General features: G+C 41.6%; 2 protein-coding genes across 2 annotated transcripts in view; one reads left to right on the top strand and one right to left on the bottom strand.

The window, feature by feature from the left end:
* The window catches only part of sirt3 (sirtuin 3), a 7925-nt gene extending 1836 nt beyond the window's left edge, over positions 1-6089 (bottom strand). Inside the window, exons 1-6 of the mRNA XM_084436672.1 lie at positions 5885-6089; positions 5304-5412; positions 4929-5105; positions 3974-4206; positions 3638-3738; positions 3224-3385 (exon numbers count right to left, since the gene is read on the bottom strand). Of these exons, the coding sequence (XP_084292798.1) occupies positions 3224-3385; positions 3638-3738; positions 3974-4206; positions 4929-5105; positions 5304-5412; positions 5885-5972 (870 nt within the window). The 5' untranslated portion in view covers positions 5973-6089. The remainder of the gene's footprint in view (positions 1-3223; positions 3386-3637; positions 3739-3973; positions 4207-4928; positions 5106-5303; positions 5413-5884) is intronic.
* A 361-nt stretch (positions 6090-6450) lies between these two features.
* On the top strand, positions 6451-16744 carry psmd13 (proteasome 26S subunit, non-ATPase 13). Its single transcript, XM_084436733.1, has 13 exons — positions 6451-6628; positions 8182-8260; positions 10813-10847; positions 10932-10987; positions 11108-11151; positions 11238-11324; positions 11432-11603; positions 11773-11852; positions 11984-12109; positions 12274-12336; positions 12422-12502; positions 15334-15450; positions 16363-16744. Exons 1-13 carry the CDS (start codon positions 6528-6530, stop codon positions 16456-16458), a joined length of 1137 nt encoding a protein of 378 aa, XP_084292859.1. The 5' UTR covers positions 6451-6527; the 3' UTR covers positions 16459-16744.
* Positions 16745-17159: the final 415 nt, after the last annotated feature.

Here is a 17159-nt window from a genome sequence, read left to right as displayed (position 1 = left end):
AGCTTCCTCACTTGCTCCAGCACTAATGCGCACAGCGCGCAATCGTTGCTCCAGCACGCTGTGCGCATGCGTGCTGGAGCAAGTGAGGAAGCTATTTCGTGTCTAAAGACGTTTCTAAAGATCATATTACAGAGGCATGTGAAATACCACAACAGGCCTACGCTCTCTATGTAAGCACAACTAGCGATTCATCAAGACAGATTGATGAAAACAACCGTTTCGCGGCAGAAAATAGATTTTTTGAAGCTGCATTCTCGTTGCCCCCACCACCGCCATTACATGGATATACTGGCTCGCGCTGGATTTTTTAATTTCAGACACATGATTTCTTCTACAGGCCTCCGAACTACACCAAAGTGATCTCGGTGAGTCAAACGTCTTATAATATGTCGTAAATAAGGTCCAGGTTGTCAAAAACTAGCATTGTCCTTTAAGTTCTACAAAAGGACATTCTCAAACTTCAATAATACAAGACATGTGGCAGCCTTCATGTACAGCATGTATGTATGTATGTATGTATGTATGTATGTATGTATGTATGTATGTATGTATGTATGTATGTATGTATGCATGCATGTATGTATGTATGTATGTATGCATGTATGTATGTATGTATGTATGTATGTATGTATGCATGTATGACCTTCATGAGTGACAAACTGGCTGGGGTTTGAAATATTTTTTTGTCTCGTCTTCCTAATTGCAGAGTAACTCTGTTCAATCAGTAACCAATCAATCAATTCGACTGGATGTAGTCCTAGGCAGGGGTTGCCAACAGTGACATCTCTGATTGGTGTAGCTCACACTGTTGCACTATAGGATTATGGGTAGTGCATTCTTTTCCTATGAGAGCAATAGTTTGAGGGGGACTGGATGAGGACAGAATTCAAAATACTCTCTTTTTTTGAGACACCATAATTCTGAAAAATGCCACTACATCTACGATGTCAGTGATGTCACTTGTTGTATGAACATTGGAGATGTTGCAGTGAATATAAGGACATGGCTGCTTCAGATAGCTCTGACTACAATAAGTATACATGTCACAGCTTAGTTACACCATAGAAATCCTGGATGGACATTTTAGTAGGCCTACATACTGCGATGGGAATGAGTTACTGGACTCTGGACTGAGCATAGATTCACTGACAATTGATTGGACTGTGAGTAATTAGCAGACAAGACTGGTCATATGAGATGTAAACCAGACGAACAGTAAGAGTTCCTGCTCCAGATCCGGAACAGGCTGGCCTGATCAAGCTTGAAGCTGCACTAAGCATGTCTTAACTACTAGAGGGTGACAAACTAACAACAAAACAAACAGAGTAACACTATCCTGGGATATTCCCCGAAGGACAAACTGTGCATGAAGGCCAATAGCTAAACTAAATGAGACTATGGGGAAGTGTGCATGAGGTAGAAGAGGAGGAAGAGGAGACACATGACAAATACATGAGTCTGTCTGCAGAACTGCCATCATTTAAAACTTTAAAATATTTCTAAAATCATGTCACACAGCACAATGAGTATGCACTCACATTTTGATTCTGCATCCCCCTGGGCATGAACTCACCAAGTTACACCAAGCAAGTCTAACAAGTTTCCACAAAATGTTAAAGGCACCACGAGGGGGAAAAACCAAAACCAAAGACTAAACAATAAAACCAAGGTACACACTCAACAAGTGCAGAACAAACGTAGTGATGTTACGCTCCACCCAGTAGTCACAACACGGTGTTGACCTCCCGACGCAATGTGCGTCGATACAAATGTGTTGATGCTTGCGTCAATTTGGAAAAAACCACGTGATCTTTCAAATGAAGCTTCCTACGTTCATCCGACTCGTCTTGAACAAGTCATCACATGACGGTGGGATCATTTCTATTTTGCCAAAAATTCCTCTAGGACTTGACTTGTCAATCAATCTATACAGTCGTCATACTATGAATTGGCCAGCAGATGTCATTATGGAGCTGCTGTATCGACTGCACCAATAGAGAGAGACACTTCTTCTGACACAATGTCGAATGTGTTGAATTGTGTGGAATGTGTCAATGCGTCGGAAAGCTTCGTTTCCCCATCACTAAACAAAAGACAAAGCTTACAAGCGTACAAACTTAAAAGATGGCACAGGAAACACCAGGGACAACGCACAGCTACAGCAAATAATGAACAAACAAAGAACTGGACTGGGGGAGCTACATGTAGGATATATATATACACAGACTATATATACACAGACTATATATACACAGACTAACAAGACAGGAGGAAACCAATCAAACAATCAGTGGCACAGGTGTCCTCTCAATCAGAGTCAGTTTAGCCAGTTGTAGTCCTAGGGTCCGCTATTGGGGTAGGGTTGCCAACAACAATGTCTCTGATTGGAGGAGACATTGCTGTTGCACTATAGGATTGTGGGTAGTGTATTTTTTCCTGTACTGTATGAACAGCAGTAGTTTGAGGGGAGAAAATGAGGACAGACTTCAAAATACTGTCAAAAATTCTGTTTTTGTGATAGAATTCTTAACACTACATCTGCCATGTCATGAAAATGTTTTAGTTGTTTTCATGAACATTTGAGATTTGAGTATTTGCAGTAGCTGCATACAGTACTGTTTACAGTAAAACATTTTTGATGAACTATGGGCACAATGTTTGAGATTTCAAGAATCTGTAAAGATTGTCTGTGGAGGACAGTCTGAGGATGCAGTGTAGCAATTGAGGTGTGAATTAACCAAAACATGTGGGAGGAGTCAGGTTCGATAGGTTTTACAGTTTTTGAGAAAAATGGAGTGATGGACTTGATCATTCCTGCCAGCTCCAACGTACATGTTGGTGGTGGTTGCAAAGTGATAGCACATACGGCTGATCTGTTATGATTTTTTAAAGGTTTAAACTTTAGATGGTTGCTGTAGCGCTACCATCAGGACTATAGTCCCACGATGCCAGTTGAGGACTTCTGGCAGAGGACTGGACCTAAGAGCAGCGTTTGGTGTTTTTTCATGAATGGGAATTCAGACTTCCTGAGAAGAAGAAGAATCTTAGGAAATACAAGAGGGAGCGGCAGCTGAGGGACCGGCCCCTAAACAAGCACATCTCTGATCTCCCATCACTGCTTCATAACCATCACACAATATCATCCAGGTGAGCTTGTTCACTGAGACTGTTGTGTGTTGAGTGAGAATCCCAAGCAAGCTAAAGGAGCCCTGCAGTCTCTCACCTCCAGAGAAGTGCCCATGATGATGAGTAGGTCCGCCAGGGGGAAGTCTCTGAGGTACTTAAAGAAGTTCCGGGGCAGTTCCTCTCCAAAGAAGACTATGTCGGGCTTCACCACTCCCTTACAGGAAGAGCACTTAGGAACCGTTCCTTCCATGACATCTGGCTAGCAGGATAACAGCAGAAACATATAGGGCATGCTTAATCAACTTCTTTTGTAAAGCACTTTTCCAAAACAAAGTTTTTCTCTGACATAAGTCAAAGGGTTTCTCTGACATAAGTTACATTTGAGAACAAATGGATGGGATTGTAGTTATGAAAACTCTCAACAAGAGTGCCTATGGCAAAAATGACAACTGAACCAGCATTAATCACTCAAACGCTCTCATGGGAAGGTGCTCAACAGAAACCAACTCACACGCAGGTCTTCTCCTTTATATTCTCTGCGACACACTGTACAAGTAGCCGTGGCGAACGTGCCATGGGCCTCGACTAGCCTCTCGGGAGGAATCCCTGCCACTTGAGTCACACACAAACACATACACACACACACATGCACAACCGCAAGCACACACACACACGCACAACCGCAAGCACAAACATACACACGCGCACAACCGCAAGCACACACACACACACACACACACACACACACACACACAAAAAGGGAGAAGTGTCAGAATCCTATCCAATGATTGTTTCACAAATGTTAGGCTTCAAGTGTTATATTCAAGAGCATAGTTGATGAACTAACATCGTTCCAAACCATCGATGTTCTGCGTGTACATCCTGAGAAGCTGACCCTTGTCATGAAGGAGACGTACAAAGTAGTGAGTCAGGTTCGGCTGGTAATTGCCTGGATACAGCTCTTTGGCCAGGGCAAAGAAGGGCTCTGGTTTGTGGTGAAAAAAGTTGATCTCAAATATCGCTTCTGCATAAGGCAGGTCGTACTGTTGGAGATTGTCATAGAGACCACTGCCTGGGGACCTGTGAACAGTTCAAGAAAATAAGATTTTCACATGGAGCGTAGTATGTGTACAGTACAAAATGCATCTGTTGTTTGTTTTTGATAGGGCTCACATAATTCACCTGGTTTTAGGACAATACCGCAGACACAGGAGGCAGCATTCCAGCCACATCTCTAGTCACCTGAGGGGCAGCACTACAGCCACATCTCTATTCACCTGAGGGGCAGCACTACAGCCACATCTCTAGTCACCTGAGGGGCAGCACTACAGCCACATCTCTATTCACCTGAGGGGCAGCATTACAGCCACATCTCTATTCACCTGAGGGGCAGCATTACAGCCACATCTCTAGTCTCCTGAGGGGCAGCATTACAGCCACATCTCTATTCACCTGAGGGGCAACATTCCAGCCACATCTCTAGTCACCTGAGGGGCAGCATTACAGCCACATCTCTATTCACCTGAGGGGCAGCACTACAGCCACATCTCTAGTCACCTGAGGGGCAGCACTACAGCCACATCTCCAGTCACCTGAGGGGCAGCATTACAGCCACATCTCTAGTCTCCTGAGGGGCAGCACTACAGCCACATCTCTAGTCACCTGAGGGGCAGCATTACAGCCACATCTCTAGTCTCCTGAGGGGCAGCATTCCAGCCACACCTCTAGTCTCCTGAGGGGCAGCACTACAGCCACATCTCTAGTCTCCTGAGGGGCAGCATTCCAGCCACATCTCTAGTCACCTGAAGTCGGGGATGCCACTAGGGGTGCTGATCCCAGCTCCAGCCATCACCACAATCTTCTTGTATTGTCGCTCTCTGATGTTTTTGGCCAGGTTCTTAAGGGTCTGCTGCTGGGAGCTCTCCCCTCTCTCCCTGGAGAACAGACGACGAGTCCCATTCCACCAGAGACACTTGGTCCTGTGAGATATTCGTGGTTAGGCTATACTGTACAAGAGGATGCACACTGTTTGATTTTGATGCAGAATCAAAGAGCTATCCATTTCTTTGACCACTTGAGCATAAGGAAGCAGGGAACAGTTACTTTATTGCATCGTAGAATTTGTTGCATTTGAAATAACAGTTATGCAACAGCGACCCCCACTCCAGAGGACTTACCCCAAAAGCACAGAAGATTCAGTCTCTTTCAAGCTTGCTGTCCTGCCTTGTGTTTGGCATGAGACATTTGTTTGCTTTTGAGCTACACAAAGTCCTCTTGTCTGTTGGTCTAAAAAGGAAATTGAGGTTGTAGGGTTAGGGTTACTATTCAAGGTAGGGACCGTTCTAAAAGTATGGGAGGGGGTCACTGGAAGACTTCAGTGCTGGGAAATAAAAATGCATGATCCTCCCTCTGACAGAAATATATTTTTCTTTGACCCTCTCCGAGTGATTGAAAAAAAAAGATTGACCCTCCCCCACCAAATAGCCCAAGCAATATTCCATATGACGTTACTAGAGATAAGAGAACTGAATTCCGAAAAGCTGAAGAAAATATTATATATTGATGATTAAATTGATCGATTTACATTATGACCCTCCCCTTGCATGGACTCAAATATATAAAATGAATTTAAAAAATCAGTAACCCTCCCCTTCCTCCGGTGACTGCCTGCGGTCCCCCTCCCATACATTCAGGACAGAAGAATGGCAGCTCTATCATTTACATCGAAATTCATTTCAGAAGCCAGCGAACAACATACCTTTTGGAGTGATGACTCTTCTTAACTTAATATTATGATATAGGCACAACCTGCATTGAACCCGTGTTGAGGTCATGCAATAAGTCATTTCAGTTGTGCGTACGGCAATTCAAATGGCTGTTTACTGGTGCCACCCCGCTTGAATCCAGCCAGATTTTTGTGACAGTAATTACTGTTTAAACACTGAGGCTTACTGTCATACGTGTAAAATGTGTAATATTTTTCCAGATAGAAAATGCACAGTGAGTGAAGGAGTTGTGTGTTGGCTTCCTTTGACCTCATGACGTCAAAAGTTGAATATACCGTAGAGTTGCTTCGTAAGTGACCGCTGATAATTTACCCACCAGTCTTTTGAGATTTCTAATAGAGATAAATACTGTATCTCTTCTGTATTCACCAAGTTAACACCTTATAACTTCTGATAAAATGTGAGGGCTAAAGAATATAAAATTGTAATATAATGTGTAATATAAAAAATGGTTCATGTTACTTCATCTTATGGTATTTACGGTAACTCGATCCCGCCCAGGTCAACCTCCATGTTCCTCCCAGTCTTTACGGTAAAGCAGCAGCTCAAACTAGCTAGCAAAGCTTAGCAACACGCTTCTGAATCTGCACTTATTAACTCTTATTATCCGCTACAATGAAAGATGTCACTGGGTTCCTCAAACAGCAGCAGAGCAGCAGCTCGACCCCCGAGATGGCGGCAGAATGGCACACATTGGAGGAGTTGTACAACAAGAAGTAAGAAGTGTAAAATAATGGCTAGCTGATATAGCAACCATGTCATTCACCCGCTGAGTCATGGGTGGAGTTAGCTAGCTAACAAGCTAACAAGCTAATACTCAATCACCATGGTTTGGTAGCTATTAAGATGGGGTTGATTGCATTATAGACGTTAAGCAAATGTCTTTGCTTCACTTTAGTTATGAAACATGTATTCATCTGGGTCCACAAGGTTTTTTGAACCAGCATAGCAACACAATAATAGTAGTTAGCTATCAATACGGCTGTGGCAACAGCTAGCTAGCTAGTTAGTTAGTTAGTTAGTTAGTTAGCTAGCTAGTTAGTTAGATAGTTAGTTAGCTAGCTAGTTAGTTAGTTAGATAGTTAGCTAGTTAGATAGTTAGTTAGCTAGATAGTTAGTTAGCTAGCTAGCTAGTTAGATAGTTAGTTAGCTAGCTAGTTAGATAGTTAGTTAGCTAGATAGATAGCTAGTTAGTTAGCTAGATAGATAGCTAGTTAGTTAGTTAGCTAGATAGCTAGTTAGATAGATGGCTAGTTAGCTAGATAGATAGCTAGTTAGATAGTTAGTTAGCTAGTTAGCTAGTTAGTTAGTTAGCTAGATAGATAGTTAGCTAGCTAGTTAGATAGTTAGTTAGCTAGATAGTTAGTTAGATAGATAGCTAGTTAGTTAGTTAGATAGATAGATAGTTAGTTAGTTAGCTAGCTAGTTAGATAGTTAGTTAGCTAGATAGCTAGTTAGTTAGTTAGTTAGTTAGCTAGATAGTTAGTTAGCTAGATAGCTAGTTAGTTAGTTAGATAGATAGTTAGTTAGCTAGCTAGTTAGATAGTTAGTTAGCTAGCTAGATAGATAGTTAGTTAGTTAGCTAGCTAGATAGTTAGTTAGTTAGCTAGATAGCTAGTTAGTTAGTTAGTTAGCTAGATAGCTAGTTAGATAGATAGCTAGTTAGCTAGATAGCTAGTTAGTTAGATAATTAGTTAGCTAGCTAGTTAGATAGTTAGTTAGTTAGCTAGATAGCTAGTTAGTTAGTTAGCTAGATAGCTAGTTAGATAGCTAGTTAGATAGATAGCTAGTTAGATAGATAGCTAGTTAGATAGATAGCTAGTTAGTTAGCTAGATAGCTAGTTAGTTAGTTAGCTAGATAGCTAGTTAGTTAGTTAGTTAGTTAGATAGTTAGTTAGTTAGTTAGTTAGTTAGTTAGTTAGCTAGCTAGTTAGTTAGTTAGATAGTTAGTTAGCTAGCTAGCTAGCAAGCAACGGCAACAGAGTAACTTGGCCAAGACAAGAGCTTGCAACGGCAGCAGCTCTAGCTTTAGCTAGCTGTTTAGACATAACTGTGTTTCTGCATATCTTGAGCTAACTGTTGGCTTGTCTGTGATGTATGGTAACGTTAGCTAGCAAACTCACTGTGATCAGACACTATCGTGCAGACTACAAAGACAGATTTGAGCAAACATGGACGTTAGTAGTACTTTACCTAGCTAAAATGTGAGTTTATGCCTTGTATCGTTAGATGAGGCTCTCAAACTGTTTCTTCGCTTTCCACTTGACAGGTTGTGGCATCAGTTGACCCTGAAGCTTACAGACTTTGTAAAGGATCCTTGCTTTGCCACCGGGGATGGCCTTATACAGGTACTGTGTTCATTCATTCATTCATTAAAGGAGTAGTAAAGGGAAAATGCATGTTTAGCCCTGTTTTAAGGTTACTTATGATCATATACAATGGTTCAGATCAAAACGTTGACAAAACTAGCACTTTTGAGAAAATCTGATAATTGCTCTACCACCGTTTAGGACCTAAACGGTGGTAGAGCAATTATCAGACTTTCTCAAAAGTGCTAGTTTTGTCAACGTTTTGACTTTAGACTAAACTTATGGTCATACAATGGATGTGGGTGGGCACCTTGAAAAGTCATTCAAAAACATGTTAAACTCTCGATTTCAAAGACAAGAAGCTCACCGAGGGGGTAATTGAGGGGGTAATTGGTGTCCGTTGGTGTTCTGACATCAAATTCGCCGCAAAGTATGAATCCTGTAGGGTTTTATTGATCATTTTATGAAATCCATTTACATGTATTGAAGTGACCGTTGTGTAGATCAATCCGCAGAGGGGATTCAGGAAGCGGAGCTACTTACGGTAGCTATTGTTATTGTTTATGTTGCTAGTAGGGATGGGACAGTTTAAATTTTCATATCACAGTTATAGTTAGACCTGGTCCAGGGCGATATCCTACGTATAACGCCCTGTTACTCTCAATGCAATTTGCCTATGAAAGCGCTTCCTCGGCCCGGTCGTCCGACTCTACAGACAAAACCGTTTCGTTACTCACCAAAGTAAACACATCGTTGGAAAGATGAAAGCCTTTTCTCCTAAAGCGCTACAGTTTGTAGTCCCCCACCTTTCAAATAAAGGACAAATTTGTACACTTAAATGTTTTATATCCACAGCGCATCGACTGTCTTCTTCTACCGGCGAATCGGCGCTCTCCGCTTTGTTTAGCCTACTCACTGCTGCCGCCCATGTCGGGGATGATGCATTACATCTTAAATGGTGTTGAGAGACTTTAAGATGTAATGCATCATCCCCGACATAAGCGGCAGCAGTGAGTGGACTAAAAGCGGAGAGCGCCGATTCGCCGGTAGAAGAAGACAGTCGATGCGCTGTGGATATAAAACATTTAAGTGTACAAATTTGCCCTTTATTTGAAAGGTGGGGGACTACAAACTGTAGCGCTTTAGGAGAAAAGGCTTTCATCTTTCCAACGATGTGTTTACTTTGGTGAGTGACGAAACGGTTTTGTCTGTAGAGTCGGACGACCGGGCCGATGAAGCGCTTTCATAGGCAAATTGCATTGAGAGTAACAGGGCGTTATACGTAGGATATCGCCCTGGACCAGGTCTAAGTTATAGTGACCAAAATGATCACGGTTCACGGTTTTATCACGGTTAGGGATGGGTCTCGTAATTTTTATCGATACTGATACCATTATTGAGACTGCTTAACGATTCGAGTCTTTATCGATCCCACTATCGATACCCTACTTTTCTACTACAGTATTTGATGGAAAGACAAGACAACTATAAATTCTTAAAAGAACTGAATTGGTATTGTTAATTTGTGACACTACTGATGCACAGGGCGTAACGTGAAAAGACAAAAAATAAATTACAGTAGGACCCCACTTATCTGAACCCAACGGGACCGAAGGTCGTTCGTATCTCTGAAATGTCCGGATGACTGAAACATATGTTAAAATGCACCAAATTCAATAAGTGGTTTATACTTGTTTCATATAGACTCATAATAGACCGATAAATACCCTTAATTACTTGTGAAAATGCATCAAAATTGCAATCAAATAGCCAACTAAACTCATATAGCCTAGCCTATAATAGGCCTACAGTAGCCTATAATAAAATAAACGAATTGCCACTTGAGTGCGTGCTTTGATCAAATACAGTACTTTATTCTCAAATGAGGCGTACGCTGCATCGATAGGCTACTGTATTCGCAGAACAAAATGGTATAGCCTAAAAACAACCCCCAGCCAGAAAGCATTTAGCATATTTTTCAAAGTCAGACAGCATTTAGTATGATTTTTCAGTGACGTAGTCATGCACGGTTGTCTTTTTTTTTTATTTTATTTTTTTATGCACGGTTATGAATGAAAATTTAACCGGTTGTGTTGTTTTCACCGCGGTTTCACCGCCGTGACACCGGTAACCGTCCCATCCCTAGTTGCTAGGCTACCTAGTTTGCGGAAGTTTACACACGTATGTGCTGCGACTAAATAGTTCTATGCTAAATATTTAAAAAAGCCTTTCCAGATGAACTAGAATCTTACTTTATGGTGAATTATATGTCAGAACGCCAACTAACACCTCGGTGAGTTTCTTGTCTTTGAAATTGAGAGTTTAACATGTTTTTTGAATGATTTTTCAAGGTGCCCACCCACATCCATTGTATGACCAAAACGGTGGTAGAGCAATTATCTAAGACTTTCTCAGAAGTGCTAGTTTTGTCAACGTTTTGATCTGAACCATTGTTTATGATCATGAGTAACCTTATAACAGGGCTAAACATGCATTTTCCCTTTACTACTCCTTTAAGCAAATTGTCATTCACTTTCACTGACAAGCCTTGTGCCATTACACTGTCACTAACAAGTCCTGTGCTCTTGCAGCTGTACGAAAATTTCCTCAGTGACTTTGAACACAGGTGAGGATAACTTTTCAGAATTGAACACCCTCCTGTTTTACTGCTAATTAATTGCTCACATTGCCTGCCTTATATTTCCACCAGAATCAACCCCTTGTCGCTGGTGGAGATTATCCTCTTTGTTACGAGACAGATGCCAGGTGAATGCTTGGTCATAACTTGCCTGCAGATCTTAGTTGTACTTTGATGCAGTAAAAGCGTTAAACTTGAAAATATCCTCTATCAAATCACACTTCCTGCCTAAACAAATGTCTTTTCAGATCCTAAAGATGCCATCACTTTCCTTGAGAAAACCAAGGAAAAGGTAAATTTATTGTGCCAATAATTGGTCATTTAGAAGACAAAAAGCATACAAAAGTATTTGTTGATAAATACTATAGTGTTTTACAGGTGAAAAGCAGCGATGAGGCAGTCATTCTGTGCAAGACCTCTATTGGCCGTCTAAAGCTGGAGATCAATGAGCTTCCAGCCACAAAGGTAAAACACTCACGGGTACATCTCACTAGAGTCCTTTTAGACACTGTTATGAAATTAATGTCTGTCACATTGATCAATATCCTTGACTAAAACCGCCCTCTCTAAAGAAAATCATCGAGGAGGTTGATGAGATGTTGAACAATTTACCTGGGGTGACGTCAGTCCATGGCCGCTTCTACGACCTGTCCAGCAAATACTATCGCATTGTTGGAAACCACGCCAACTACTACAAGGATGCTCTACGCTACCTGGGCTGTGTAGACATTAAAGATTTGGCAGGTAACTCCTAAAGGGAATTGCTCACACAGTGGTTACAATAGCATGTGGTATGTGGATTGATTTGGAGTATCAATTAATGTTGGATTTATATCATATCAGGCTGCTCAATGTACTTTTTCATCATGGCTTCTTAATTATTTCATAATGTCATTGATAATCTTAACTGTAGAGACAGAAAAGCAGGAGAGGGCTTTCACACTGGGCCTGGCTGGACTCTTAGGGGAAGGAGTTTACAATTTTGGAGAGTTGGTAAGTGACCATTGCCTGGGTGAAGGGTTGTAATCCTTTTTATTTTACCAATCATAGTCATTTCAATATCATAAATCTTGCGTTTATATATAATTTACTACCATTATTCCATGCAATGTTTGCCTTTGCAGCTAATGCATCCAGTGCTAGAGTCTTTGAGGAGCACAGACAAGCAGTGGCTCATTGATACGCTGTACGCCTTTAATGGAGGCAATGTGGAGAAGTTCCAGACCTTCAAGTCTGCCTGGGGCCAGCAGGCAAGATCTCTTTGGAACAAATTCATTTGGACATTATGCTGTATATTGAGAAAATGACAAGACTTGCTGTTTTAAGACCACCAAAGTCATTGCCACACGTGCAGTACAATAATTAACCCACTTTTATCAACAAACTGAACTTGTGGAATGTGTTTCTGCTTTAGCCCGACCTGGCAGCCCACGAGGCAAAGCTGATGCAGAAGATCCAGCTCCTTTGTGTGATGGAGGTTGGTAATCCCGTAGTACTCAGATAGTGAATGTTTTAATAGTGAGACACTATTTTAAATGTCCTGCTTTCTCTCTTCCACACAGATGACTTTCACCCGCCCGGCCAACCACAGACAGCTGACCTTCCATGAGATTTCCCAGAGTGCCCAGATCCCTGTGAATGAGGTCAGACTGGTGCTGAGCATGTTTTATCTGACCGTCACATCTACATCTGTCAATTCTACTTGGAATAGGTGACATCACTGCTGTCTCAACTGGCAGTTAATGAACACTAGTATATCAGTGGCTACTAACCTTGTTCCTAGAGAGTTACATTGTGGGTTCACATTAATCTCAGGCCTCCACCAACGAGCAGTTATTGATGCAACCAATTGGAATTGGCTGTGTTAGGCTAGTTTGGAACACTAGACAGACAGACAGACAGACAGACAGACATTTCAGCAGTGGGAAAAATGACAGCAAGGTTGGAAGTGCAGATAGCGAGTATGCCTTATAGCAATAAGCATAAAGAGAAAGAACAGGGACTATATGCATCCATATGTACAGCATGTGTATCGTATAGAATACAATAAAAAATATAGAATAATAAAAAATATGTACATGCATACATCAGTTTGACTGCCCTTGTTCTCTAAAAGGTGCTCCTAAATGGACAAATTGACCCTCATTTATCAAAGGAGCACAGATCCGATTGCAGGAAAGATCCATGGAAAGATCCCGGAAAACCATCTTGCATTTTACTTTTTTTTTATTTTTTAAATGATAAATCATTTTACAATTTTATTTTAGCTCACACATGTAAATTTACACAATCAAGACAGCGTGTGAGCTGGGCAGCTTCCTTGTTTAATTGTGTAGCCTGTTTAACCATCGCACATTGCTGCTAATTTGAGGATTTATAATAATAATAATAATGTTATTTTACCTTCCATACAGAAAAAAATATTATTGTGACAATAAATCACAAAGTAACTATCTCCAATTAGGGCTAACACCTGTGTGAGTGTAAAATATTCTGTCAGCCAGTAGGCCTATAGAAACTGGTGCGTCAGGTTAATAGCCTAACTCGCTCGCCCACTCCTCTCACCTCGGCTGAACGATGGGACGCGCATAGGTCTCCTACAGAGCATGGCATTACCCATATGACGGTCACAGCTCTTATTTAAACAAGTGACTGAAGCCTACCCATTGCTTTTCATTTGTTAATTTTGATTGCTAGTAATCATGTAACCAGTACACTGATTGGTATAACATTAATTTCACTTCCATTTTAAGACTTGTAAGGCTGCATAGTTTACAGGTGCATCTCAGAAAATTAGAACATTGTGGATAGTTCATTATTTTCCGTAATTTAGTTCTATATAAGTTCTTATAAACTTTCATATCATAGATTCATTACACATGTAGTGAGATATTTCAAGGCTGATTGCCTCCATGCCACACTCCACGTGTACTGATGCAGTAATTAGTGCAAAAGGAGCCCCGACCAAGTATTGAGTGTATACATGAACATACTTGACATACTACAATCATAAAGATTAAAACAAAAATGGCTTGAAATATTTCACCGTGTGTAATAGATCTAGAATACATGAAAGTGAAAGTTTCACTGTATGAATTAAATTACGGAAAATAATGGACTTTTTCACAATATTCTTATTTTCTGAGATGCACCTGTAAGTAGGCTCAAAATGAAAGTGAAATTACTCTTACACTAAAAACCAGTTTACCCTGTTAATTAAACAATTGGAAAATACCCATTTTGTTAGGGATATATGATGCATAGAAGAGACCCTTACAAAATATTTTTTGCCATAGGGTAGGCTACATATTTTGAAGTGATGAATGAATATGTGGCTGCACTTAGATGCCAGTCAGAATCAGTCTCATGACAATGATCAAACTTGCGTACATGAGCTAAGACTTGACGTGATATTTAGTCGCAGTCTCCACTCACGTCGAAATTGATAAATGCCGAACGTGGGAATGACCGTACGCCCAGTTTTCTGTCCTACGATCTCTTAGTAAATGAGGCCATTAAAGTCGCACTGAAATGAAAAAAGCATTCTGTCCCATTTTGGTTCACATAATTGGTCATAGTGTACACCTATTCAACGATGTATGCCAAAAAAATTACAAAATTCTACTTTTGTTGTAATCTTATATCAAAGTATATAATTTCTTACTTCCTGGAAAACGGTAGGTCACGTGCAATGACGACAACAGGTACCTTAGATTTTAGGCCAATAATCTCACAACATCCACCCGTCAATCAACGCTATCCTTCTATCGAATCTGTCTAAAGTTCTTAAAACCCGTCCACTTGTCAATGTTCCAATCAAATTCATCTAAACGTATGTCCCACCCTCATAGCTTGTTTGCATCGGAAATACGTCAAACTACGGAAGTTAGATCTCAAACGTCCGTTTCAGTGCGACTTTAAGAGTAAATCATAAAAAAAAGTTTAACTTCCAATTTCCCAAATTGCTCTCAAAATGTATTATTATCTTAAGTTTTAATGTTAAGATGGCTCCGAAACCCAGGAATATTTGGTGAAGTGGACTTTTAGAGGTTAAAATAATTCCTAAAGCCTGAGGAATGGCTGAGACATGGTGGCTGTATCCCCGATCCCCCCATACACACATACTGGACATTATACTAAAAGTGGAAGTAAGATTGGGTAATAAGAACCCGTGGGAGAGTTACAGGATGTGTTGGAGAGGTCAGGCATCCTCATAGAGAGGGCGGTACTAGGCGGCCAGCAGAGGTGGAAGAATGGGAGTGCTGGAGCTGGAGTTGGGAGCCTGACCATCGTTTGCAGATAGGTAGGGGCCGTCCCCTTTACCGTCCTGTAGGCGAGCGCCAAAGTCTTGAATCTGATGCAAGCTGCCATTGGAAGTCAGTGAAGGGTGCAGAAGAGAGGAGGGGATTTAATAGAATTTACATGGTAGAATTTGACTAACCTCCAATGTTTTTATGTCTGCACTGTACTGCAGGTGGAACTGTTGGTGATGATGGCTCTGTCTGTGGGCCTTATCAAGGGTAATATTGACGAGGTGGACCAGAAGGTTCAGATGACTTGGGTGCAACCAAGAGTGTTGGACCTGCAGCAGGTAAGCACACACTATCCCTAGAGTTAATTACCCTTAAGGGAATTAATAAGCTCAGATATACTGGCCATCAAATACATTTTAAAGAAAAAGGTTGCTTTTTTGTTTTAACGTTTTATTGTGACATTGGGACAGATCCTCCAAGGCATAAACTATTACACTGAATCTGCCTGTAAACTGTACGGCTCTCCTTAACCCTCACTCTGCTTTCATCTCCTTAACCCTCACTCTGCTTTCATCTCCTTAACCCTCACTCTGCTTTCATCTCCTTAACCATCACTCTGCTTTCATCTCCTTAACCCTCACTCTGCTTTCATCTCCTTAACCCTCACTCTGCTTTCATCTCCTTAACCATCACTCTGCTTTCATCTCCTTAACCCTCACTCTGCTTTCATCTCCTTAACCCTCACTCTGCTTTCATCTCCTTAACCCTCACTCTGCTTTCATCTCCTTAACCCTCACTCTGCTTTCATCTCCTTAACCATCACTCTGCTTTCATCTCCTTAACCCTCACTCTGCTTTCATCTCCTTAACCCTCACTCTGCTTTCATCTCCTTAACCCTCACTCTGCTTTCATCTCCTTAACCCTCACTCTGCTTTCATCTCCTTAACCCTCACTCTGCTTTCATCTCCTTAACCCTCACTCTGCTTTCATCTCCTTAACCCTCACTCTGCTTTCATCTCCTTAACCATCACTCTGCTTTCATCTCCTTAACCATCACTCTGCTTTCATCTCCTTAACCCTCACTCTGCTTTCATCTCCTTAACCCTCACTCTGCTTTCATCTCCTTAACCCTCACTCTGCTTTCATCTCCTTAACCCTCACTCTGCTTTCATCTCCTTAACCCTCACTCTGCTTTCATCTCCTTAACCATCACTCTGCTTTCATCTCCTTAACCCTCACTCTGCTTTCAGATCAAGGGCATGAAAGAGAGGCTGGACCTGTGGTGCGGAGATGTGAAGAACATGGCCATGCTGGTGGAGCAACAGGCCCACGACATCCTCACCTAAGGAAACTAAGCTGCCCCTCAGTGGTTCCACCCTGCCTGTCCACCTCACAGAATGGCCTGGACTAACCTCACAGGCACACCAAGGGAATTCACACTTCATTCCCCTACAAGGAGGACTGATGCATCCAGTCCATCCAGCTATCTTCATTTTTGTAATTTCTTCTTTTTTTCCTGTTGGATGCAATGTATGTTCTTCATGTGTTACTGTAATCATTTATATCCAATAACAGTAAACATAATGTTGTATTTTGCAAATAAAAATGCAGGTTGTTGAAACAACCCCTCAAGGATGGATAAATTGACTGCTTAGCAAATCTTTTAATAATCCCCTGTAGACCTCCCCCATCAGAACAGATGCCCACAAAGCCTCTAACAAAATGGCATTGCTCTGGAAAACTAGAAACGGTGCTCGGAGAGCACAGACTTCTGCCCATGATGAATGCATTTTGTGGATCTGCGTGCGCAAACGCATGTGAGCAGTCCAAACCCTGTGTCTCTAGCATCCCCCTGAACACCCCAGTCCAAACCCTGTGTGTCTAACATCCCCCTGAACACCCCAGTCCAAACCCTGTGTCTCTAACATCCCCCTGAACACCCCAGTCCAAACCCTGTGTGTCTAACATCCCCCTGAACACCCCAGTCCAAACCCCACGTCTCTAGCACCCCCCTGAACACCCCAGTCCAAACCCTGTGTCTCTAGCA

Source organism: Borostomias antarcticus (genome assembly GCF_949987555.1).
Source record: "Borostomias antarcticus genome assembly, chromosome: 4".
Lineage (NCBI taxonomy): Eukaryota > Metazoa > Chordata > Actinopteri > Stomiiformes > Stomiidae > Borostomias > Borostomias antarcticus.
Note: the sequence above shows the minus strand (reverse complement) of the source record. Positions and strands in the feature narration are given on the sequence as shown.